The sequence below is a fragment of the Chamaea fasciata genome, unplaced genomic scaffold (assembly GCF_029207755.1).
Source record: "Chamaea fasciata isolate MVZ Bird 193981 ecotype frontalis unplaced genomic scaffold, bChaFas1.0.hap1 SCAF_8, whole genome shotgun sequence".
Taxonomy (NCBI): domain Eukaryota; kingdom Metazoa; phylum Chordata; class Aves; order Passeriformes; family Sylviidae; genus Chamaea; species Chamaea fasciata.
Window position 1 is genome coordinate 34141091 of NW_027094093.1, and position 24955 is coordinate 34166045.

At 37.0% G+C, this 24955-nt stretch overlaps 1 protein-coding gene across 1 annotated transcript in view; it reads right to left on the minus strand.

Annotated features, from left to right (window-relative positions):
• The window catches only part of LRP1B (LDL receptor related protein 1B), a 474351-nt gene that overhangs the window by 24278 nt on the left and 425118 nt on the right, over positions 1–24955 (minus strand). Inside the window, exons 77-83 of the mRNA XM_066190543.1 lie at positions 23576–23799; positions 23226–23332; positions 21352–21468; positions 19342–19515; positions 18696–18821; positions 11196–11360; positions 2617–2778 (exon numbers count right to left, since the gene is read on the minus strand). Of these exons, the coding sequence (XP_066046640.1) occupies positions 2617–2778; positions 11196–11360; positions 18696–18821; positions 19342–19515; positions 21352–21468; positions 23226–23332; positions 23576–23799 (1075 nt within the window). The remainder of the gene's footprint in view (positions 1–2616; positions 2779–11195; positions 11361–18695; positions 18822–19341; positions 19516–21351; positions 21469–23225; positions 23333–23575; positions 23800–24955) is intronic.

Below are 24955 nucleotides of genomic sequence, written 5' to 3' on the forward strand. Positions count from 1 at the left end.
ATGTTTATTCTACATTTGGGTGGAAATGACACAAAATTATTTCTTTTTTCTCCTAAAAAAAGGACTTCAGTTTCAGAGAAAGTCACAGCTTGGGGAATCACTGCATCCACTTTGAATGATTGTAACTGCATGAAGATGTTCCCTACTTTTTAGGTAGTTTGGGCCTTAAATGATACAAGAAATGAACTTTAGCTACTCGGTGTGGTTTTTTTTCAGGAATTTAAAGCAGGGAACTACATTCAAATACATCAGATTTATGTGTATTTAATAACATGCACAATGTTAGTAGAATTCTATGTAAATTCAGTCACTTGAATTTATTTCAGCCATGCCAATGCCTTGTCACGGAGCACACATTTAGGTTATTAGCCCTTATGTGAACTAATCACAGGAGAAACTCTGCATTGGGTAATTGGAGACAATAAGTGTGGGGAAAATAAGGTCTTTGCAAGCTGGTAATACTGCAAGCAAATGTCTTCTCCCTGCCATAAAACCCTACTAATAATATTTTAAGCTTGGGAGCAGGAGTAAAATACCTACACACATTCATGTGTCATCCTTTGCATATGAACTGCCTTCAATCACGGCAAAGACAGACAGAAAAAGATATCTGGGAGGCAACCAGTCTTTGCAATAATGCCATATTAATGTATTCCAGCTTGCATGCAAAGTGAAGGTGATTAATAAAGCAATAGATCATGCACATATGTGAATACAGCAAAAAAAATAACAGATGTGACTTTATATACACATTATTAACTGTAGACTGCTATAATTTCACAAAACTTATTGGCCACCAAAAAATACTAAGACTGTAAATCTTTTCCCCCGCCACCAAAAGACTTAAGTTTTAAATCAGCAAAAGCTTAATTTTCTTTTGCATTTTATAATGTCTTTGGGTCTCTGTATTGTGGCAGTTTCCCAGACATTCCAAATCTGATAATAAACACTGTTTAAAAAGTACCCCTAAATTTACATTTAAATTAATCCTCTTCAAAAAGAAAAAAAAAAAAAAAAAAGAAAAAAAAAAGAAAAAAAAAAGATGTTTGCAGAAGCATTCAACTGAAAACAATTTGTTTGGTTTTGGGTAAGCCTCAAGTAAATATTTCTCCTTAATCTGTGTGTCTGTCTGTGCATGATTTATGTACTATACTATTTTCAAACACCCAATTGTGTTTGCAGATACTTATTTGTGGATTCATGCAGTTTGCTTAATACCAAGGGGGGGGGGAGAGTCATAATTACTGCTGGTTTTCCATTCAAAGGTTTCAATTTATTTCATAGTCTCCCAACTGGAAATATATTTAGTTAACTTCAGTACAAATCCTACTTAAGACACACACTATCCCTTTCCTTGTCTGACAGACCTTTCTCTAAAACTAAATACTTGTATCTCATAGATAATTCTAAATCAGACCTTTATAACAGCTAATTTCCTATCTCTCTTTTTTTTCTTTAATCAAGCCTTCTTCAGCAAATTCACTGAAGGTACAAAAGGGATGATGGCTTTCACATTTAATGTTCTATGACAAGCACTATGACGGTCTAACAAGGCTATGACAGTCCTTGCCTTTAGAATGCTACAGTCAAAGCAAAGCAGGAGTAGAAAAAAAATGAGATGATTGAAAAACATCATTCAGATCTCAGTAAAATAATTGGTTCTAACTTAAGGAAGGTTGCTTGTGAGTTATCATTTTTGAAAAGACATGGGGAAGACAAACTGTCATTTGTAAATGAGTGACCAAAAGTAGAAATTCAAGATGAAGTTCAAATGTCTTGAGTTACTGAAAAGAGATAATGGTGAAAGAAAACAAAAGCATGGCAAGAAAAGGAATATAAATGAAGAGAAAAATGTCTATTGGTTGATAATCTACTTACTCCTTTGTTAAAGAAGTGAAAAGTTAGAGGAAGTTATAGAAAGTAAGAAGCATGGAAACCCTTCAGAAAACTATTGCAATGAGAAGAGACTGATGGGTCAATGGAATGAAAAAACAGGGAGAAATCAGATGCAAAAGATAGAAGCTAAGTCCTAAGAAGTAACCAAGAGTAACATTTAGAAATCCTTTCAATCTCAACACCAGGATGGGGCAGAAACCATACTCAGGGTGATATTTGGGCAAGCTGAAGGAATATAGCAATATGAAACTCAAAGCTATCCTCAAAGTGCTGCTTGCTGGGGTTAGAAACAGAAAACAAAGGTAAAGGAGCAGTTTAAAAGACTTTTTGGTCTGCAAAGATTAGGGTCACCAGAAGGTTCTTTAACCAACTATGTCAATTCATTACCAGCATAGCAAAACATATGACAAGCTGTAGTAGAAAATTTTAACACAATTATCTCATGGCTACTGACAAAGTCATCCATCTTGGACCATTCCACTCTATGTCTCATTCATGAAAATACCAATAAATCATTCCTAAAACACCTCTTTCTTCAGCTAGCCACCTAGAAGGGGAGAAATAAGCCCAAAGATCACCTGAATACACCAAATGATATTGCCCCAGCAGCACAAATCATCTGGGGCTAAATTTAACAACATCGTAAAAAAATTTTATAACTTCCCTTGCATAGAACTTTTCCTACAAACACCGATGGAATAATTTGTGGAGATTACTTACAGTACTGGCACCTGTCTCCTGTGTACTCGGCCAGGCAGGCACAGAAGGGCTGGTTGCCAGCAGTGACACTGCAGGTGCCCCCGTTCTGGCAGAAGCGCTCGCACACCGTCTGGTTGCAGCGCGGCCCCGTAAAACCCAGAGCGCAGCTGCAGGTCGGCCGGCCTGTCCAGGACAGAGAAAGCTATTTTATGATAAAAATAAATACAAATTAAAACAGTGATCAGCACTTTCTCAACACAGAGAGCGTAAGAGTAGGAAGTTTCAGTGTTCGAGCCCACATGCCTTTGGAAACACGGCTTGAATGCAGAACTCTCAAAAAACAAAACTGGCTATGGGAGATATGGGCACTCAAAAACTGCATCTGTGAATTTTTACACTTGTGCATGTACAGTCTTTGACTATTTTAGGAGAAAAAAGCCATTATTTAAAATATATGCTCATTTCAAAGGTGGTTCTAAGCAGGAATTTAAGATGTGATTCAATTCTTCAAATCATCCTGCTGTGCTGGGTTCCTCCTTTTGTGGAGGATAACTGTTTGTGTGATCGCTAGTGCTGTCTCTTCAGAGTGCACTACATTATCTTCAAATCTACAAACCTTGAAATATAATCACATGAAATAAAGATATTTACAAATGCACTAATAGCTACACTTTACAGAACAATTTTTAATAAACCACAAGTATCTGGGCCTGTTTTGTTATGCCACCCCTCTCAGATAATGAAGACTGTTACATAAAAATTGCTGTCTGGCATCAGACCAAAGGTGCCTGTAACATCAATATTCAATGTCTGAAAAGCAGTTAACACTTTGGGATGAACATTTGCACACAATGAACTCCTAGTCTACAGCTTCTTTTCAAAGGATTTTAAAAATAGTCTTTAAAACCCAATGCATTTTCCTGCTATGATTCTTCCCTATTGTAATTTTCCCATTTTTTCCCCTTATCTAAATCTCATGTCCAAAGGATTTATAGCTTTGTTACAATTCCACTGTTTTATTAAACCCTTCCACTTTCCTGTCTTATTTTCTGAAGGCTTATCTTCTTTAAAACAAATTTCTAGAACCCATTAATGTTTTTCCATCTCCTGACTTTGCTTTTTTATCTCATTTATAATCTTCAAGTAAATGACCTGATGTGTCCAACCAGCCATCTCCCTTCTCATTTCCTAATAAACTATCCTCATTCTTGATTATCTCTTGGAAGACATTGTTTTCCCCCCACCCTTCTCTTCACTTTCAATAAGCTTTAAGGATTTTCTTAAATTTAAGGAGAACCAAGTTTAACACTCTTGTTTTCCCTGGCTTCCCAGGAATGAAAGAGATGAAGATTAAGCAGGACCTGAGAACTCTTCTGAAATAAGAGGGCAGACAGGATGGGTTGGAACAAGATGAGCGTTAAGGTTCCTTCCAATCCGAAACATTCCATGATTTTGTGTCTATCCAGTTAACGACATAATGTACTGAATTTGTGATTCAGAATCCCTTTGGAATTACAGACATAAACAGGAAAAATAACCTCTCAGATTTTATCATTGACAACTTAATGTATCCACACCTGCTTTCCAACTTGCCTCCTGATGTTCACCACAGCTGCATCTGAAACTCTGAGATGTGCAACTCTGCTCACCTCGCTGGTGTTTCTTCTCCACTTAGCTGGCTGTGTTATTGAATAATTAAGACTAAACTGAGTATTCAGTTTAGTTGCTACAAACCTCACAATCCAATTTTTCTTCTGGACTGCCTTTCCCTTAATCCTGTGCAATCATTTAATATGAGATTCACTGGAGAATTTTCCAATGCAAGTGAAGCAACCTCATTTTGTCTCCTCTCTCTGACTCATGCAGAATGATTTATTCAATCTTTTTCCTTCACTTACTTCTTACCCTTCTAACACGACACACTTCACGTAATTCTTTTCTGTATCTTCTATTTTAAGCTATGCTAATTTAAAGTGTTTTGCAAATCATCCTAAGGGCCATGAGATCACTTAGTCTCTTTCTCTAATGAGTACAGCAGGAACAAAACCATTGACCTAAAAATAGCTCCAACTACTTTAATATGCATCAGCCTGGTTATTCATATCTGTCCCCTGTGATCTAAACATTAAATCAAAGATGTTGAACTCAGATGTTAGCACAGATTCCACTTGTTTTTCCCCATGTATACAGTTGTATTTAAATTTCTGCCCCCAAGACAGGGGGTTTCACATAATCCTTCATCTGCACAAGTGTTTCAGTAAAAAGAAAAGATAAAATAGTGATAGAACATAGATCTGGAGGTCGGAAATCAGTTTTCATTATTAATATTCCTCTATTTGTTAAAATGATGAGACAATGATATTTTTCTGGTTTGTATAAAAAATTATCCTATTCTTTACTAAAGTAGACTTATAAATATGCCAAACTGTTGACAGCCAAATGAAAATTTAATGCAGTATAGCCTAAACCCCATTTTTGTCACTCAATTTAACATGACTTTCAGTAATGTTAACAGTCCATTGCCTATTTATACACAGACTGTTGACACCAGAAATAATACTAATAATGACATTTTCATTTGCCTTATTCTCGTAATTTATTTCTGATACAAAAAATTGGTTCAAGGAACTGTTTAACAAAACTGCAGCATTAAACAATGCCAAACAATGCCATAAGGTTTTGTATCATGGAATCAGAACATAGATTTATGTTTGCAAAGGAAACAGTCATATAACCAAGATGTCACATAACCCAAATAACAGAAAGTGCAGGATGAGCTCATGCACAGAGAGCTCCAGAACCTTCCCTGCTCATGAAATCTCAGGATTAGAGCCCTACAGACACAGAATTAAAACTCCCTCTTAATTCCTGACCCTCACCACCACAGAACGATTCACAACCCATTAGCAGGTAGAAAAATATTCTCATGGAAAGTGGTTTACAGAATGCTAAACTGCTTCAAATGCAGAATAGAATTTAGCAGAATAAAGAAGAATATATTATGGTGACTCTAAGACAAAAGTTATTTTTGGCAGTAGGAAATGAAAAAATAGGTGAAATTTTTGACACAGAAATGAAATGTAGTTTCACCCTTTTTTATAAAAAATAAATCATTAAAAAAACCCCAAAGAAACAAAAAAAACCCAAAAACCAGGGATCAAAATCTTTCAGTGCTCAATTAGATTTGGATACAGAAGCTGTAGTTACTCCTGGTTTGTCAATTTAATTTGCTACATAATACCTATTGCATATATAATAACTTTTCAAATAAACTTCAAAAATTGCTCATAAATATCTTGGTTTACTTTCTCTCTAATATGTGGGTGACTTCTTCTGGGAATTCATTCATATACCTTAAGCTTATATTTACATATATTTTGCAAGGAGATCAATTTTCATTCCTGATACTGCCTAAGCAAAAGACAAGTACTGTGCATTTTCAATAACCAAATAAAGTTTTAAAAAAAGTTTAAGAAGTAAAAAAATAACGGAAACTTAGGTGAATAGCATTATTTTTGCAAGCTTTCTGCAAGTTTGGAAAGATGAGACCATCCAGATTAATGTCCTCACCAAAACCTACAATATTTATTTCTTCCAGTCACTGGTAAATTCACAACCAGAAACGTGTTTTTAAGTTGTTATGTGTGAATATGCACAATTAATTTCAATATTTAACTAGCTGTCATTATTAAAGAAAAGGAGGTGGCTCTATATGAGCTTTCTGTAAGCAGTATCTTATCCTTTGCAGTTGTTATCAGCAGTCTGTGGGAATCATAATAATTCATTCTTGTGTGGCTGATGAACCATAATTAGCTTTACTGAAACAATAGGAGTGGAAAGAAGCTGCATTATTGAAGATAATTAGTAGGTGAGCTGATTGGGATCTATCCCAATAGATACAGGGTCTCTCAGTGTTATTGAAAAGAAAAGGAGAAAAGAACAATTTCTAAATATCTCTGGGTACTCTCAGGGACTGCTCTTTCCAATGCTAGTGGTGGTGGCTCTGCCAGGAACTGAGATCAGCTCCAGTGAAACACCACCCTCCTCATCCTCCCCACAGTCCCTGTCCAGCTGACACCACCATGGAAAATTCCTGGGACTGATGTGGCATCAGCAAAACAGGTTCCTCACGGGCAGTGCTTTCAGTAGGCACCAAATCACCTGGTTTTGCTCAAAATCGAATACAAAATAATATCTGCTTCATACACAATGATTCCTTCAGAATATTTCCTACATTTTCATTTAGAGGAAAGACTTTTTTCCCTCATTTTGATACAAACATCACAATTCTGTATGATTAAACATACCTTTTGTATAGTACAAAGGGATTTATCTGATTTTGTGAACTAGTTAATTTAGTTAATAGGTTTGAGACAATCAGCAAACTATTGCTGCAATATTTTTACTTTAAACTACATGAAGAAACAAAGTCTGTTTTTATGGTAACATTGACTTTTTCTGACCAAATTCCCATTAATTTGGCTTACTGGAAAGTGTTCATTATTACACCCAAACTTTTAATTACATGTCTCAGATGTGTACTTTTAATTAACTGATGACATTTTCTTTGTTCAATTATTGTAGTTCAATACAACTGTCGTAAACTTATAAATTTTAATTAAAGCTTCTCCAATCTCTGGCTATATAACATTCACATAGGAATTTGCCAAAAGGCTTAGCAGTAAGTAAGCCAACAGTGAATAATCCCTGAATTGCCAGTGGGATTTGTTTAACAAATTAACATTTGTGTGCAGATAATGAGGCTCTACAACTTAGCACATCCAGCAAAGATTTAGCACAATCACGTTTTAAAAAATTAGTAATACTCTGCAATTTACTTAATTAGTTATCACATTGCTATTTTATATTAGGTGGGGAAAAAGGGGAGGATTTACACATTCACTAGAACACACACATTCACCAGAAGAGTATTTTGTATGCTGCATCATTTTATTTGGATCAGAGTATGAAGCAAGGTTCATACCCAGGAAATCTCCTCATTTTTTGAGCCAGAAATCATCAGTAAAGGAAATTCCCTGACTCCTGGGGAAGCTTCCAACTGTGGGGACCCTTTGGAAGGATCATCTCCAGAGGCCACGTGTGCAAAATGACACTTGTGAGATGGACTGCCTCAAAGTTTTTAGAATAACCTGTGAGAATTGACCAGGGCAATTCAAGCCTCTAAGAAAGGGAGGGTCAAGCAAGCTGAAATGATCACAGATCATTTATATTTTGCAGATGGGTTTAGATTGGCACTGGCACACGTACGGCTTCTGCAACTTCCAGAGGAAAAATTGTCATCATTTTGAACAAAAATGCACTTTAAAGAAAGGCAAAATTGGGAAAACATGTAGAACTTGATTGCATCAGTTTTGCAGGTCAGTTTGATGAGTCAGGTGTGTAATGGATCAGAAGTATGACTGCTGCTTGTTGAGGAGGTCTTGGTGAGCACTGTAGTACAGGGGGAAGCACGCACTGACAGCAATAGCACAGCAGATCAACGTCAAATGATACTGAGCTGACTTCATTTTAAAATAGTAAACTTATACTTTACAGAAATTGAGGGAGTTCTTTACCAAAATCAGTTTGCAATATCCTTATTGGAACACAGGGATTTAAAGGATGTGTCACGCGTAGACCTGATTTAGGGGTGGACCTGGCAGAGCTGGGTTAAGGGCTGGAGTCAATCTCAGAGGTCTTTCCCAGTCTTAATGATTCTACTGCTGTCAGGCAAATCAACCTGGTAGGAAAAACTACAAATCTAGACAAAATATAATGCTGAAGTTAGAAAACCACTAATGAGAAACTCAGCAACTCCTGGTAATAAATAACGTTTTCATTCCTATGTGTAGAAATGTGCAAGAATAAAGTAACAGCAGACTAGCAACTCTCCCATGAGCCTGGCACTGCAGATCAGCTCTGCCTGGAAGGTTGAGACAAGGAGAAGGCTGGTCTGGATTTCACACTCTCAGACCAACTGCAAAGGGCTTGTGCATCTCCTGCAGGTACAAGTGCCCTGCCCAACTCAAGGACTGTGTATTCAACCGGCGAGACAAAATGTTTGCCGCAAAAACACTTGAGGAATTAAGTTTTCTTGGTTTAATTACATTTTTCAATGCTTTTGGGGAGTCCAGTGTAACTTCTCTCTGTAAAACACATAACAGCCTTGGTACATCATGGGTTAGATTAAACTGTGATAAGGGGCTCTCACTGGCATGCTAGTTTGTTTCAGTAACACACTGGTTTCTGGACTGATATAGATAAGAAATACAGCCTGATAAGAAACAGAGATTTCCTCTTAATAGAATATTTCCAGGGTCCAGGGGCTAGGCATGCAAGGAAGATGAGATGCACATCAACTTAAACATTTATCTGGAATATTGGATGGACCCACTGTGATTTAGAAAGATACAAGGTCTTTTTTTCCACATTTCCAGCACATGAAAGTTATGGTATGGGCTTCAAGGCACGGCTACCCTCATGAATTGGAAATGGCAGGTAGGACATCTGGTTAACTTGAAATATGACTCTTAAAAATTTGATGAAACTAAAGGGACCCAGCACAGCAGAACAACATTCCTATCAGTGGGTATGCACAGGTACAGCCATCAGAACCAGCTCTGTGCTGGTCTCAGCTCCTAAAGGCACACTTTGGGGGAATCTAAACCTTTAACAGCAGCTAAAGGTCCTTGCAGCACACAAATTGGGTAGTTGAACAATGAAATGTGGACTGTGGTGACACACATGCAGGCTCTCCTGATGCACTTTAGTGCAGACACCTCATTCCATCTGGGACCAAGCATCAGGCTGACTGCTTCATCCTCAGGCTGATTCCTGCCTCCCCAGTCCCATGTTAAGAATTCAACAAAGTGTTTTGTAGACCTTGCTCACATCTTGCCTCTACCCAGTGGTGGCAAAACCTACCGCACTAATTGTTTTAGCAAGGCTGAGAGATTTCAGAGGCTGGATTTAACAGGAAAATGAAAATTAAAAATATCCATGCGATGGCAGAGCTGTGTGAGCACAGCACGTGTGAGCTGCCTGGGAGAGGGAAAACAAACTGCTGGAGGTGAGCGAGCCCTGTGGCTACTGCCAAAAGAAAGGGATTAAATAAAACCCTGGGGTCTCTGCAGGACTCACAACAGAGCTGAGTTCCAGAAGCCAAGTTATTAATTTTATTAAGCCTTTTAACCCCACAAAATAATCAATTAGATGCCAGACATGTAAAAATGTGGGAATAAACATCCTCTCTTCAGATGATGAGGAAGATCTGCAGGCCATTTAAACCATCACTTCCATTCACTTGCACGTCCTCACTTAGCATTTATTGATCTCACCACATTGATAAAAATCACTGCTTATCATTTGTGTCAGTAGTTCCATCAGCTGTTAGGAGCAGTTTAAAGTCTAATTCATCAACTTCCAGTACAAGTAATTCTCATTTTCTGATATTAAGTCGTTATTATGAACAACATTATTAACCCTCAGCTACTCAGAGCTGAAAGAATAAATTACTTGCACTCACTTGGAATTTTGCCACCATGCCTCAGTCAATGGGAGGAGGCTCCAGAGAAGCCAGCAAGTGGGGCTAAATTGCCAAACTACACGGCCTAATGTTAATTAGTAAGGACTGCTGAGGAAATCTTTACAGTCTAAGCCCCTTCTGCCACAGAAACTCAGACACATAATTCTGCATTACAGGGAGGAATCTCTGTGATGAGCAGTCACAAACTTCTCAGGGTCAGGTGCCTGGAGTTTCTTTTCAGAGGGTGGTGGCCACATCATGGCCAGGAGAAAATGATTAACAGCATCCTATACAGATGAAAGGTTCTTAGAAGGGGGCAGCAAACTCTTCTTCAGCTCTTGTATTTTGAATCAAATATTTAAATATTCCCTGAAGCAGAAAATAGAGTTCTCTTTTCTCACAGAATTGCTACATTTTAGAGTATCTCTTTTTACTCTTTTCCTCTCTAGCCCAAACATTATACAAAGTACAAAAGCTTAACATGTTAGGGACAAAGACCAATTGTCAAATGCATGATTTTTAATAGGATAAACCCCCTGAACCCAGGAGATGTAACTTCAAATTCCTTCAGGAAAATTAAGGATTTGAGTTCTCACCAACAAAATCTTCCTGAGAATTAGAGGAGTAGAATTCCTATTTGGTGAACTCCAGTAAGACAAAAGTAAGGGATTGAGGTCAGGTATTTAAGCAAATATCTCTGAGTATGCACAGAGGGGTGCATAAATTTAGGGGGTGAATTGATATAAATTTAGAGAAGAAGATGTATGGACTTTTTGTAGATGTAGTTTGACTGGACGTTTGCTTTACAATTCCACTGCTATACCTCAACATACAAACCTTTACACTGAATATTTACTTATATTCTCCCTTTTCTGGTATACAGTTTAACTGCTGAAACACCCAGAAAAGTGAATGAAAAGCCCTATTGATTACAAAGAATATGTATGGAACATGCTGCTATTTTTGCATATTGTTTAAGTACAGACAAAGCAAATAAAGAGGAAAAAAAATACTATAAAAAGGAAACAAATTCAAGCATTTAATGCAGGTAAATGAGTTGTTCAGAAATACTTACCAAGGAGAGAGGCCCCACAGGTCCCTCCATTCTGGCAGTAGTTGTAGCAGTGGTTGGTTTCACACCTTTCACCAGAGTAGCTTGGCCAGCAGTGGCATCGGGGGTCCCCCTTCTCGTTTATAATGCACTTCCCTCCATTCTCACAGGTTAATTTACAGCTGCCATCTGCAGCAAGAGCACACACACACACACAGATTCAACAACCCCAGCTTCACGTGATGGCAAAGCAGGACGTTGCCTCAAACACAGCCACAGAGCTCTACCAGTGAGGGGCAAAATACCACTTTGCAGAATGGAGAAAGAAAACTATCCCTTCTGTTCCCATAGTGACAGAGAAAACCCACACACCTCCGAGACCATAAGCCCTGGGAAGGCTGCCAGGAGCTGTAGAGCTGGTGGGAGCTCTTGCATGGCACAGGAAAGTTGGCCTCCCTAGGATCTAAATTAGGAATGATAGTATGAATTCTTGTTTGAAACGATAATTCCTAGTTTGAGAATTGGAAAATGGAACATTGGTTTCATCTGGGAGACCTCGGAAAACTTCCCAGTCACTTTCTGGTGACCTCAGACCTTTTTTATTAGCCATTTTTGGATCTCTTTTCCACATTCTCTGCTAACAGCTTTCTTAACTAAGCCCCTGTCCAAAATATTTAGAACAAAATTATTTCGCCTTTAAATCCTCTTCAAAAATCGGTAGTTGCATACAAACTTGTTGCTCCTCAGTCATATCTTCTGATAATTTCTTTTTTCCTGCTCAGACTGTAAAATCCCTGAGAAGGGAAGCTGCCTGTTGCCCTGCAATCACAATTCTTATGGCAGCAGTGCCACCCTCTCAGTGATGAGGTATAAGGGGACACAAACTCTGATCAGGCCAGATTCAGTCTTTGTGTAAAGGTCTTTTGTACTTAGAGTTGTGCCTCTCTTAGAAACGCTTTGAACAGCAAACCTCTATTGATTTCAATCAGCAAGGTATAAAATCACTCAATCATAACAACAAATTAATTATAGATGAGCACACATGCAATGCTCAAACATACAAACAGCTGTAATCCTAAAGAAGCAGAAAAGCACCTTTGCAACCCAAATCATGCTTTCATCAATGACACTTCATTTGTCACACAGCAAAACAATCCTGTGAAACCAGACTGCTTCCCAACTAATCTAGGAATTGAGCCGACATGGCTTTAAACAGAGGGACGCCACAAGTACCAATAACTTTTCAATAATACATCCACCACCTGCAGGAGCATTTCTGAATTCATCTGCTTTAGTCAAACAATTCATGAAAAAGAGTCAAAGTTCCTATTTGTCCCTTACTGGTTGAGGTCCAACATTGAATGGTACGGCACAGGCACAGCAACTCCTTTGAGGTTTAAAGAAACACATTGTGTTGCAAGTGTGGAGTTCAGGATGCTGGATGTTCTCTACCTAAACAGTTCTCTCCAGAAAGAACCCTGTAAAACCCAGGAATGCAACTGTGCTATTGCAGAGCCCTTCCTATGGATGCACCCAAGTCTCTCTTTTCCTGCCTGTGTGCACCTCTCCTCAGCAGGATCTGCTGCCTTCTTTCACAGCCAGTGCTGAGGTGGCACAGGCACAAAATCTGGGATAAAAGCTGTTTAAACAAAACTTCTGGAAACTGTCGTCTTTCAGATAATTGCACCTTTCTACAATTAAGGTGCAACTAGGCAGAAAATCTTAAAGTTCCCATGATGGACTGACTGGCACCTCATTATTCCGTGTGTTTTACAATAAAATCATGAAATCCTGTTTGCTTTTTGGTATCCACCCTGGATATATACAATTGCTGTAAGAAAGTTACTTTTAATTTGGGAGTTTGAGGATGCTTCAGTGTTTTATTAATTTGGGTGGTTCATTAAATCCTTTGATGTTCCATGAACCGTTCTTCGGTTACTCATTATGGAAGTTGTTTGAATGGATAATGTAGCATATCTTATTGGAGAGAAGGTCTATTTTTGTTTTGCTTATCTTATCTGTTTTACTTATTATTAGTCATGAGTTTACGGAGCAGAACTTGGCAAAAACAGAATAAATAACAGTGAAGTAGAGACAACTGCTCATTTTTATGAACCTTTCTGATAGTGCATTAAAAACATCTTCTATTTCTCTTTTAGAGAAATTCCACAGAATTGAGATATAAAATTTTGAAAAAAAAATATGGAAATTACTACTGATTTCATTCTCTATGAAACAAATTTAAGAGTTTCAGTACAACTCTAACACAGAACAGAGAAAAGGTAATACAGCAATTTTGGACTTTCAATAAGCTAAGAAAGAGGATTGAAAGATGCAATGGAAAAGGCAGTTTTAAAACAGTATATTAAACTTGAACAACATACAGGGTTTAATGGTGCTGCTTTTTTGTCTGGAGGTAAATGCAAGAAACAAATTACACCGATTCATATCCTGAGTACAAAAGGGGATGACATGTCTGCCTTTGTGTGGGAGACATGAGCAGAACAGTTCCACAGGAGAAGACAGGAACGAAAGGAACACAGGAGAAAAATACAGAAGAATTAGTATAAAAAGCTGAATACAGTTAATTGGAATTACTGAATAAATACCTCAGAAAGAAGGGGGAACAGCTCTAGCAAGTATCTACCCTTGCAACAAACTTCTTAAAAAGACAAAATCACAGAAGTTTCAAACTCCAGTCTTCAATGCTGCTCTGAGCTAGCTAAACTCAGACTTAAAGACCTCTCAGCTGCTCTTTTTACTTCTGAAATGACAGAGTTATATCATTTCACTTTTTATCCTATCCCTAGTCTAGCTATGAATCTCTCTAACATGAAAGAAAGGATTTCAGACCATGTAATTTTATATATTCTCCCCTAATCTGGATACTTAGTCTTCTGCTGCCTTGTTTTGCCTCTTTCAATCTTAAACATCTTTAATACATAATCAAAGGGTTCTGTTTAGTCATTTCTCTCATGTTTTACTTCCCAGTAAAATTGTTTGACACAAACATTATTAGACTTTGGCTTATCAGCTTCATCTTTGACTCTTCCCTTGTACTGGAAGCAAAAGGAAAATCTTACAAAGAAGTAACACTGATAAAACAGCAAATCAAAGCTTTGTGGACTCTATGGGTATTTTTTTCTTTCACTTGTTCAAAGTTTTTGATATTCCATTGCTTTCCCCCACTTACACAAGATATATCTTTTATTGGCATTTCTATAACAACCCTATTCTTTCTTGAGAAAAATGCATCTTTTTTGCTATTTTCTCCCTATTGAAGTGTCCCCAGTTCCTGGACTAGACAAGTTAAATGGCGAGATGATGTTACAGAGCACAAGGGTCGGGACCTACATTCTTTGGGACTGGAACAGTTTCCCTCCCCACAGTGGGAAATACTCATCCCAAGGGGCAGAAAGTTATTTGCTCTTGGCTCTCCCTTGGACAAAGGTGTAGCTCATCCTTTACTGAGCTGAATGCAGCTAATAAAGACAGAGAGCAGAGCCGTAATGTTGAGGTAATGTTCTATAAATCTTCCTTCAGATGAGAGTCGTACTATACCTGCCAGTTCTCCATATGCTGAAAAGCATCAGAACAAGTTGTTCTTCCCAAATTTTGTCTGAAGGCTGTAAGACAGATGCTCCTCTTTGTTTTCCCTTCATTTTTTTTCCCCCTCTAAGAAAATCTGTTTTCTTTACAATTTTAAAAGGAGGAGAATGGTTAAGTAGAGGATGCACAGTGAGAAAATCTAACTGGCACCCATTTTCTTCTCTACTGGGAAATACCCCTCCCAACAATTGCCCCTTTGTAAATACAGAAGAAATGCTGCAAACAGAAGATTTTTATATTTTTTTTCAAGGCAGAAGCAGATTTCTTTGTGACCCTTTTTTTTTTTTCCTTTTTTTTTTTTTTTTTTTCTTTTTTTTTTAAATTTTTTTTTTGGTATCTAAGAAGTCTGAAAAAGCAGCACCACCCCCAAGAAGAAAGCATGGACCAAACTGCAGTAGCTCCTCCTCCCTGAGGCAGACTTTGGGGTTGAAAAAGGAGGTACACAGGGATAAACCTCCCCAACCCCAGCCAAAGAATTTTATCTGCCTGCAATCTCTGTATGCAGTGGGCAAGTCCCCACAGAAACGTGCTGAGGGAAGCAATGTGATAAATTAAATGTTTCATCTCTGTTCAGAGGCAACATCAGTTCTGAGTCTTTGGAATTTTTTCCTCAGGCTTTCCACTCAACCAAAAGAGCAGAAATGTTCCCCTCTTAAGAGGAAAGTGATGAACATGAGGCTCCAGAACAGGGAACTCTTGGAAGTGTTCATTACTCCTGCTTGTTCAGCTGTGGGACTCAATGTCTTCCTCCAGTGCAAGTCTCTCCATTTTCCTCCTCTGGGTACATTTTTAGCTTCATTGTGCTACAGACAATTAGATACAAGAAACCTAATGGATGCAAATCCAGGGGTCTCTTTTAGGGAAATGAGGTGGTACTCTGCTCTTTCCTTTAGGAAAACTAAAGAGTAGCTTCTAAACTGAAAAAGTTCAGCCTGTTTTAGTGAATAAATAAACCCCAAAAGAACTCTGGTCTGTCAGTCACAATCATCCAGGGAGAAATGAGATGGAAGCTTATCTCAGAAAACACGGGAACTTGTCCTCACTTTGTTATAAAAAATCATTCTCAATGATGCAACACACCCATATGTTGTAATGACTCCAGCTTGGAAACTCCAAATCAAACCCAGAAGCTGTTTCTCCTCAGTTGCTTGAGGTGCTTGGGAAACAGCTGTGTGAGGCAATCTGGATTCAGCCCTACAGAAAGCCGCTGAGGAATCAATATTTAAAATTCCTCACTTAGGACTCATAAAGAAAAAATAACACAATGGACCAAGCCAAGACTAAGAGTATGCAGAATTTAAGGACTTGACTAATTTTCTTCTGATTAAAAAAAAAAAAAAAAAAAAAAAAAAAAGAAACTGAACAATCCAATGATCAGGAATCTGAGTCAGTTTTTGGGATTTAGCACAAGGAACAGAGCAAGACTGAGATTACCTGGCAGTCACCAACCTTTATGGTAGACAGACTAAGATGGAGAAATTGAATTGAACTGGAGATGGCTTGTCCCATTTTGTCTCTGCCAAGTCATGAAAATCTATCGCTAGTTTCCTTACTGCATTTAAAAAGACTAAAAAAACCACTCAAAGACATTAAAAATACTATGAATATTTAATATTCTACTATTTTCTATTGTAACTTGAATTGTATATTATTCAAAAATTATATGTTATTCAACCCAACTAGTTCTTGATATCCACAATTGATACTAATTTCTAAAAGTAAAACACACAACCTAAAATAGCTGTGTGGAAGTATGTAAAATCCAGAACATCTCAAAACCCAGAAGATCACCAAAATTGCCAAGAGTATTTTGACTAACTTTGAATCAGGATTTTATGGCAGATCAACAGAAAATAAAAAAGTCTGTATAACCTCCCTTTGGATTGTCAGGTCACCCTTCAAAAATCTACAGTCAAAAATAAGGCAGGATTTTCTGGTTTGGGTTACTGACATCCTTAACTATGCCAAAAATGTTCTGAAGAGCTTTAAAAAAGGTGAACATGTGGGGTCTGGAATATTTCACATACATTTGCTAGATCTTCATCACAAAAGGAAAACTGCAGCTCCTAGTTTTTATTCTACACTGTATAACCTCCTAAAGGAAAAGAACCTGATTTATAAATTGATTTTTCTTTAGTTTGTGGGCTATTAGTGACCTGTAAATGGCAAGTGACTGTCAGTCAGCCTTTAATTATAAACCTGTATCAGTTCAAGATGCTGATCTTGGAGTCAGCTCTGATCTTTCCAGAAATCTCTGCTGGTCCTTGGAAGCTGGAGTCTCAGCAAGGGACAAATGTTTAACATCCACTTACACTTAAAAAAAAAATAATCAAAACGGTGCAAAAAACATTATTAGAGAGTACTATGAGGCAGGAGTTTCAATTCAAAATTTGTAATCTGTGATACTACAAAACTGGCAGTCCACTATTACAAAAATAACATAGATTAAAAAAAAATAAGAAAAAGCCTATATTCGACACTACTTGAAATATAATTGTAAACAAAAAACTAAGGAAACACTTATTCAGCAGCCCTTTAAAAAGTCGTAACAGATATTGCAGCCATGGGAAGGTACTGAAAATTATCAATAAATTAAAAATGCTTCTCTAGGCATTTTCTGTCTATCCATAAAAATTTATAACAAGTCATTTAAGAACCTCTTCAGATCCTTCTTTAATAAAAACACACATTCCTGAAAACATTACCACAGCATAATCCTTTGCCCACTAGTAAAAACGGAGCATTACTGAAATGATGAATTCAGGCTGGTACAAGTCACCAAGAAAAAAGCAAATTTCTTTTATTTTTTCCATTCTCCAACACCTAAGTAATAACTGTGGGTAATCTGAAATAGTCTTTAGGTGGTGTGGTAGCAGCAGAAAGTGTTGACAAGTGTCCACCTGAGAGGGACAAAGAGCTGACACTTGGAGGGGCAGGGAGGGTGTTCAGACTGATTTGTGTCCAGAGTTGGACAGTTTTAATAATACCATGTCATGAACCACTAAAACACAGCCCTGTTAATTCAATATTTAAAGCGTAGGCAGTATAGATGGGTGAGATTTTCTCCAGAGAATTATGACATTTCAGGTAAATTAATTTAATTGCTAAATTGAGCACTTTAAGCAGAGAGGGCCTCACCAAAATATCGACCACTTGCACTTCTGAGCCTGGAATTAAACATCAGAAAAACATCCTACTACACATAATACACACCAGAAATGCTATTCTGTGATTTGTAGAACATTTACTAATTCAGACTAGCTAAGAAATCATTCCAGCAGTGTGACCAAGATAGGTTTGGCCTAAATTAGAGTGAAGAAAGTTTTAAAGTACTTAATAATCTTCCATGGAAAAGATTCCCTCCCCATCCCTAAAATACAGCATGAACTTAGAGGCTCTTCTCTCATGAAATCTGGTTTCCTGTGTCTCAGTATTAGTCATTATAAACGTTCCCAGAAGATATAGATTTAGATAAAAATTCTGCAGGATTTTTTCTTTCTTTGACTGTTACTTCAAAGTCATTATTATTTGCTATGCTGCTCTCGCTGCCTTTTCACCATTGCTGCAGTGTTTTTTTTTCTCCTAAATGACTCACATTTAATTTGAGATCCAAAACACCTCAGTGCTTTTGGTCAGTATTCATACCCACTCACTTTTAAGTATCATCTTGTATCAGTTAAGCTGAAAGATCATTTTTCATTTTGATGAACATTAGCAGAGGAGTTTTTTGTTTGTTTGTTTGTTTGTTTGTTTTTAATCATATTTTGTTTCTTCACCTTTCCTTTCAGTTTCAGGTAAGTGATGTGTGTATTGAACAACATCACAAAGCTGCACCCACAGCCAACCTGGCCTTTTGCAATGACCAAAAATGACCAGCTGTTTATTTTCTGGTTTTCCTAAGTTTTCAATACCTACCTAGGAGGCTCTGGTCGATGCATGTCCCATTCATCAATGACTTTCCTTCTGGACAAGCACATGTTGCACCAGAAGGGTTGAGTAAACAAATGAATTCACACGTCAGGTCCAAGCAGGGATTGGGCACTGCATAAAAAGACAAAATATTAGAAATGTTGGTTGCTTTTTTTTTTTTTTATTTAATAAATTTAGAACTGTGTTCCTAAGCTAAGAAAAGATAAATAATCAGATAAAAAAATTCTGACACATTTCCACTTCCCAGGAACAGCCTCAAGTCTGTGAACACACTCCCTCAAACAACAGTGTAAGACCCACAGAAGGACAGAATTTATTCCATTACCAAAAAATGTATTGGTAACATGGAGTAAAAAATTTCATCTGTTTCTGGCTAGAGGGATTGTTATTCATCTCTCTTCTAATTTTTTTTTTTATATCTGTTACAGTGCAGGTACAAAAGGCATCTGTGTACAAACTTGTCCAGCATCCTTTCAAATGAGTGAAAACGCATCAAAATTATATATAAAAAAATATGACAATCTATTTTCAGTTCATACAGTCAGGCTCTGGGTTCATATTTATACAACTTGGTCACTTTTTTTTCTCCCCCTGAGGTAATATTGAATTTAAAGTAATTATGCTTACTCACAGTCCATTTGTTTGTAGCGATGAAAAATCAAGGCACTTTTTGCTTTATCAACATCCACACTCAGATATTCTACAAGGCTCTTGCCAAATTTGTGCACTCTAAATGCACCGTTCTTTGGGCCTGCTCCATATATGTAATCCTCAAAAATGTCAATTCTATGTGGATGCAGTAAACCTTGAATACAAATGGACAGTAAATACAAATGCAAATTAAAATAATAAACAACTTTTTAAAATAAAAACTTCATTACCATGATTAATACCTAAGGACATTATTTTTTAGACAGCTTGTTTGGCCCCCATGAAAACTACCTTTAAACAAACCAATCTTCTTCAAAGGAACTCTTCCATTTTGCAGACAACCTAAATTTCAAGCTTTCTATCAGTTTTCCACACAGCTGAGCCTCAGAAACTGGCTGATCATTAAAAAAAAAAAAAAAGGAAACTCTGTAGTAACAACTCATTAATTAGAACAGACCTGTTCTACTTGTTGTACCTTAGGTACAACATCAGGTACAACACTTTAACCAGATGTATGTGACAAAGAAGAAAGAGGTCATTTTGCTTCATATCAAAGAAATTATTCTACCAAAATATTTCTTCAGCTTCTTCCTAACATATTTGAAATGCTAGTTTTTGTACTACTTGTTTTAACACCTAATAATTATAGTAAATTAATGCAAAAGTAATTGTTAACTCTACCAACTCTTCATTTTTTTAAGAGCTCTGAGGGCCTATTAGGCTGCCAGTTGGATTTCCTGTGTACAACTGACTGTAGAAATTTACATTTACCCACAATAAGGCAATGGCTTCTAACTACAGCTTCTTTGACTGAGATGCAGCTCTTCCTGTAGCCATAAAGAAACAGAATCATTTCTTGTTCATTGTGTCTGCCATTTTCTCCATTTACTCTAAAAATGGGTTTGTATTTCCTTTGTATTTCCCCTGTATTTACTTAATTTCACCGATCAGCCTTTACTTCTTCCTATTGTTCTTTCATGCTATCAGTGCTTGTTACTCAGTATTTGATTTTCATAAAAATATGTATGAATTCTAATAAATTCTTTAATGCTTGTTTAATTCAATTGGTCTCTTTACAAAGCAATTTCTAAACTCCCCAATTTTCCTTTGGTCCAGTGCTAGAGGAGGTTGTGGTCAGGTTCCTGCAGTCAAAATGATCTCTCTTCAGATGGGTATCTCCATATATATATTGATACAAATTGTGCAATAAAATGCTTTTAAACAAAAATAAAGTGATTTCAATCTTGGCCTGCCCAATTAGGATTATGGGAGATTCCTCCTAGTATATTCCAGAATATCCTGGTGTATTCTGGGTTAAAACACTCAACAGCACCAGGTATAATAACACCCTGATGATTCTCCAGTACCAACTGCCCACAAAGCAATCTTCCCCAAGAAAGCTGCTTTCAAATATTTTTTTAATGTTCCTTCTCTTTTCCACTCAAATTTCATAGATTTCTTACTTGACAGATTGTTAAAAAGCTATCATGCAATTGAAAACAGTTTGCTTCACCAGAATCTCCTTTTTTGATCAAAAGGAACTTTCTTCATTCCCATTCTGTTAGCAGAATTCTGTGATTACTCACTGACCTGAAAGCCAAGCCTATTATTGCTCGCAGAACTTATTCAGGTCAACTGTTCTACAACCCCTAAAACTCCAATTCAATGCAGGCAGCTCAAATATAAATCCAAGTGAGACTAAGCCTAAATATTCACCAGTGTTATTCAGTAATCCTAAACTTGGATATCTGCACATGTCATTGAATTTTTGTTCCCCTAAGGTCATTTCATTAGGTTACCTTAAAGCTAAAATTATCTTATCCAAAAGTCCTGTTTAGATAATGTTTGAAGCATTGTCTGACAAAAGCATAAAATATTACTCAATAATCATTGATTTTTGCTTACATAGCTCCTCTGAATACTGAAACTTCAGCCAAATAAAATAAAATACAATTAAATAGGAAACATGTTATACCAAGGCTCTCCATACCTTGTTTTGTGCTCACAGACACAACTGAGTCAGACCCATCGAAAAGAACACTTCCAATAACAGATAACTCAAAATCAGCCCAGAACAGGCGCTGGCTGAACTGATCAACTACGAGACCTACAAAGAAGATAAAGTTCAAATAGGAACATAAAACCTGAAAAAAATGAGTATTTTTATATAACTCTACGTTTTTTATGTCATTCATATTCTTGTGTGCACAAAATTTTGCGGCAATGAAAAGATTTGACTGGAAACCAAAGAGAATAAAATATAAGAGCTCCCTTAAACCTTTCCCTAGGCAAACCATGTTTTTTTACTTTCTTTACCTGACTCTGCCCAAGGTCAACACCTTTTCTAACCCATTCTCTGCAGCAGGTAGGGATAGAAACACCAAGTGTGAATTAAATATAGAATCAAATCCTCTAACCTGTTGTCCCAACCAAAATCTAAGGTGCCAATTACAACAGTGTGATCCTGTGTTAAAAACAAGGCATTCAGAATTCACGGACTCTTTGCACTCTGTATCCACACACATTTCATTATGTTCTCATTTTTATCACCAATACTTCCCATGCAGCCTTGCAGAATTAAAAATCAGATTATTTTAATTACATTAGTGCTGCAAGACCTAAACAGCAATATTGGCAGAAAAAAATACATATATATATTTACATATATATTATATATATGGATAGATAGATAGACATATATTATATATGTATATTTTTATATATATAATAATCTGTGTACGAAAAGAAAACAAAAGAGAATAAAAAGATCAATGGCATTATGAATATCCAGCCTCTGGGCAACAATTACATAGCTAAATCAAGTCGTCCATGTTTCACAGAGGAAGATTAAATGGTTAATATGCCATTTTAGGTCATGTCAAAAACTTCAGCCTGAAGAAAATATTGGACCATAAAATAATTTCATTCTGAGCTTTTGAAGTTGCAGTGCATCTTTAATAAGAGTGGGAAAAGTTATCTTTCTTCCTATTTATGTAAGTAGGTAAGTCAGAAAAAATACATCAAAAGAAATTATACATAACAGCAAAAATACTCCTCTTAAGGTCATAAATTAACCAGCTGCAGATAGATGAGAGGAAGTGGAGAAAATCTGACTCATAGAACAGTGAAATATGTTTGCATTTAAAACTCCATTAAAAAACCCACCCTCTTTAAAAGAAACACTGGCATTCAGGGATGTGGCTAAACAGAATAATTTTTTGGTGAAAAGCAATCACAATGCGTCAGTTCTGCGTGATACATGGGACCTGTAAGGAGCATGTTTTAGAAGCAGTCCCCACTCTCCAGCTTTAAATTATTCTTTGCACCTTAATGAGAAGATTTAAATACAAATTAATAAATAACTAACCTTCTCAATGTATCTTTCATGGTATCAGAGATAAAAGAAGTATTTCTATTTGTTTTATACAGATAACACTCCTGTGATAGTAATTTCTGTGTAAATCCTATGAAGTCAGGCCCAGATGTTCAAACTCCCTCTTATTTGAAATAGGAAAGCCATATGCGGCAATAAACTTAAGAACAGTGTAAACAATATTAGTAAAGTCCTATTTGGGAGGAAATATTAAAGGTTGGAACTCTTTCTTTGCATTCCCTCTAAATGGGCCTATATTAAATACCCAACAAAAAAGCTCCATGTATATCTATTTTCGACCATGCAGTAAAGAAAGAAAACACAGTAGGATGTTACTGAGGTATTTTCAGGCAGTAAATACAGGAAAATTCCAATTTCTTGTGTGTTTTGTCTGAGTTTTTTTGTTTGTTTTTTTTTTTTTTTTTAATTGAGAAACTGAAATCTTTCTGAATTAGTGAATGCCAGGTATGTGCAAAAAACAAGGTGTTTACCTGTAGGTCTTTGCAGGTTCTTTTGAACCAGTATCCTTCTCAGAGTACCATCCATGGATGATTCCTCTATGTGAGACCGATCCCCAATAACTGTCCAGTACATCATCCTGAAAGCATTAAACACAACAATTAAAGAACCTCAAAACACTTCACTGACACTCAACTGTTGTGAGCCTTTCAACATTCCTGGCAGAGCAGAGGTCTTGGTTTACGTGTAGGTAAGTTGAGCAGGAAATTAAGTAAACAACTTGGAAACATTGAGACAATTGCAGACGTAATTTTCTTTCCCTTGCTCCGTTTTGTGGTTTTATCTGACTTACCAAACCAGAGTGGTGTTTAAGGATACGTACCCCCTCTTAGGATTCACAGCAATTGCATATGGTTCTCCTGCAATGCTGGTGAGGAGCCTGGTGCAGTTTGGTCCCCTCAGCTGTCCCACATTGATGGAGTACCTCAGGCTGGTCCAGTGAGTGGTGTAGTAGCTGAACCAATGCATTCGGGAATGATCAGTCCAGTAAACATTCCCAGCCACCCAGTCCACAGCAATGCCCCTGGGTCTTTTGAACTCTGGACACTGAAATGAACAGATGTTGCAGTCAGATTTGTGGAAATGGTCTTTCACAGCAGCTGCACAGCCACAGATTGGTGTCTTTTTTTCATAAACACTGCATTGGAAAGACATAAACTGGACCTGCAGGAGTTCAGCTCTGAGCGATCTCCTGACATCTCCATTCCATGCAGAAGAACAAGTCAATGCTTCAAATCTGTTTTCTCAAGTTTAAGGCTACCCACATTAGGGAAAAGTCACTTTGGCATCAACTACTTGAACCATTGATACTGAAGCAAACAAGTGTTATGGACTGTAATTTGAAACCAAAGGGAAAGGAAGTTTTAAGATCATGCAGCTTATTTTATTCCATGCAGAACCGGGGTATGGTGCTCCATCCCAAAGCCCTCAGTGCAAACAGCATGAGCCCATCCTGAGGAGTGGCTGCCAAGGGTAGAGAAACTCACTGCATTTAGAAAACTGCTTAAAATTCTCTCTATATGCATGAATATTCATCTTCGCACGTAAAAGAGGCTTGACTGACTATAACATTAAATTTATCAACTGCAGGCTCTCCATCATGGTTTTTTTTACATAATCATTAAGGCTTAGCTCTGAAAGATGGTCCTAAGGGTAAGAGTTCATCTTGCAAATAGGAGATCTATAGGAACAAGTTTCTCTAAAGGTTACTGGAATTCCTGCAGAAATGAGCATCACCTGTAAAATAGGATTACCCAACTCTTTCTAATGTGAATGCAGTGTATCATAAAAACCTCAAGACCAGCACGAGCTAAATACCCATACAATTGTTTGCATATTTACTTATAATGACATCAAGTTAAATTATGAACAAAACCCAGATATTCCTTAAAAAAGTGAAGCAATGAAATGCTACTAAGCTACATAACTGAAAACTAGGAAAGAAAATCCTAAAATATGTTTATCCTCAACTGTCAGAAATCCCTAATACCATGAGACATTTGTAGACTATTTTCATCATAAAATAAAGGTCATTTCATTCTCTAGGTGAAGTACCAGGACCGCAAGGGTGAATTTAGAGAGTTCATTGCTCATAAACTTTTGATTCTACAAAAATGTCATAGAAGGTGTGTTTTATAGATATGCAAAACCTTGATTTTCTATTTAGGGGAATAGTAAAGCTGCAAAATCAATTACTGAATTT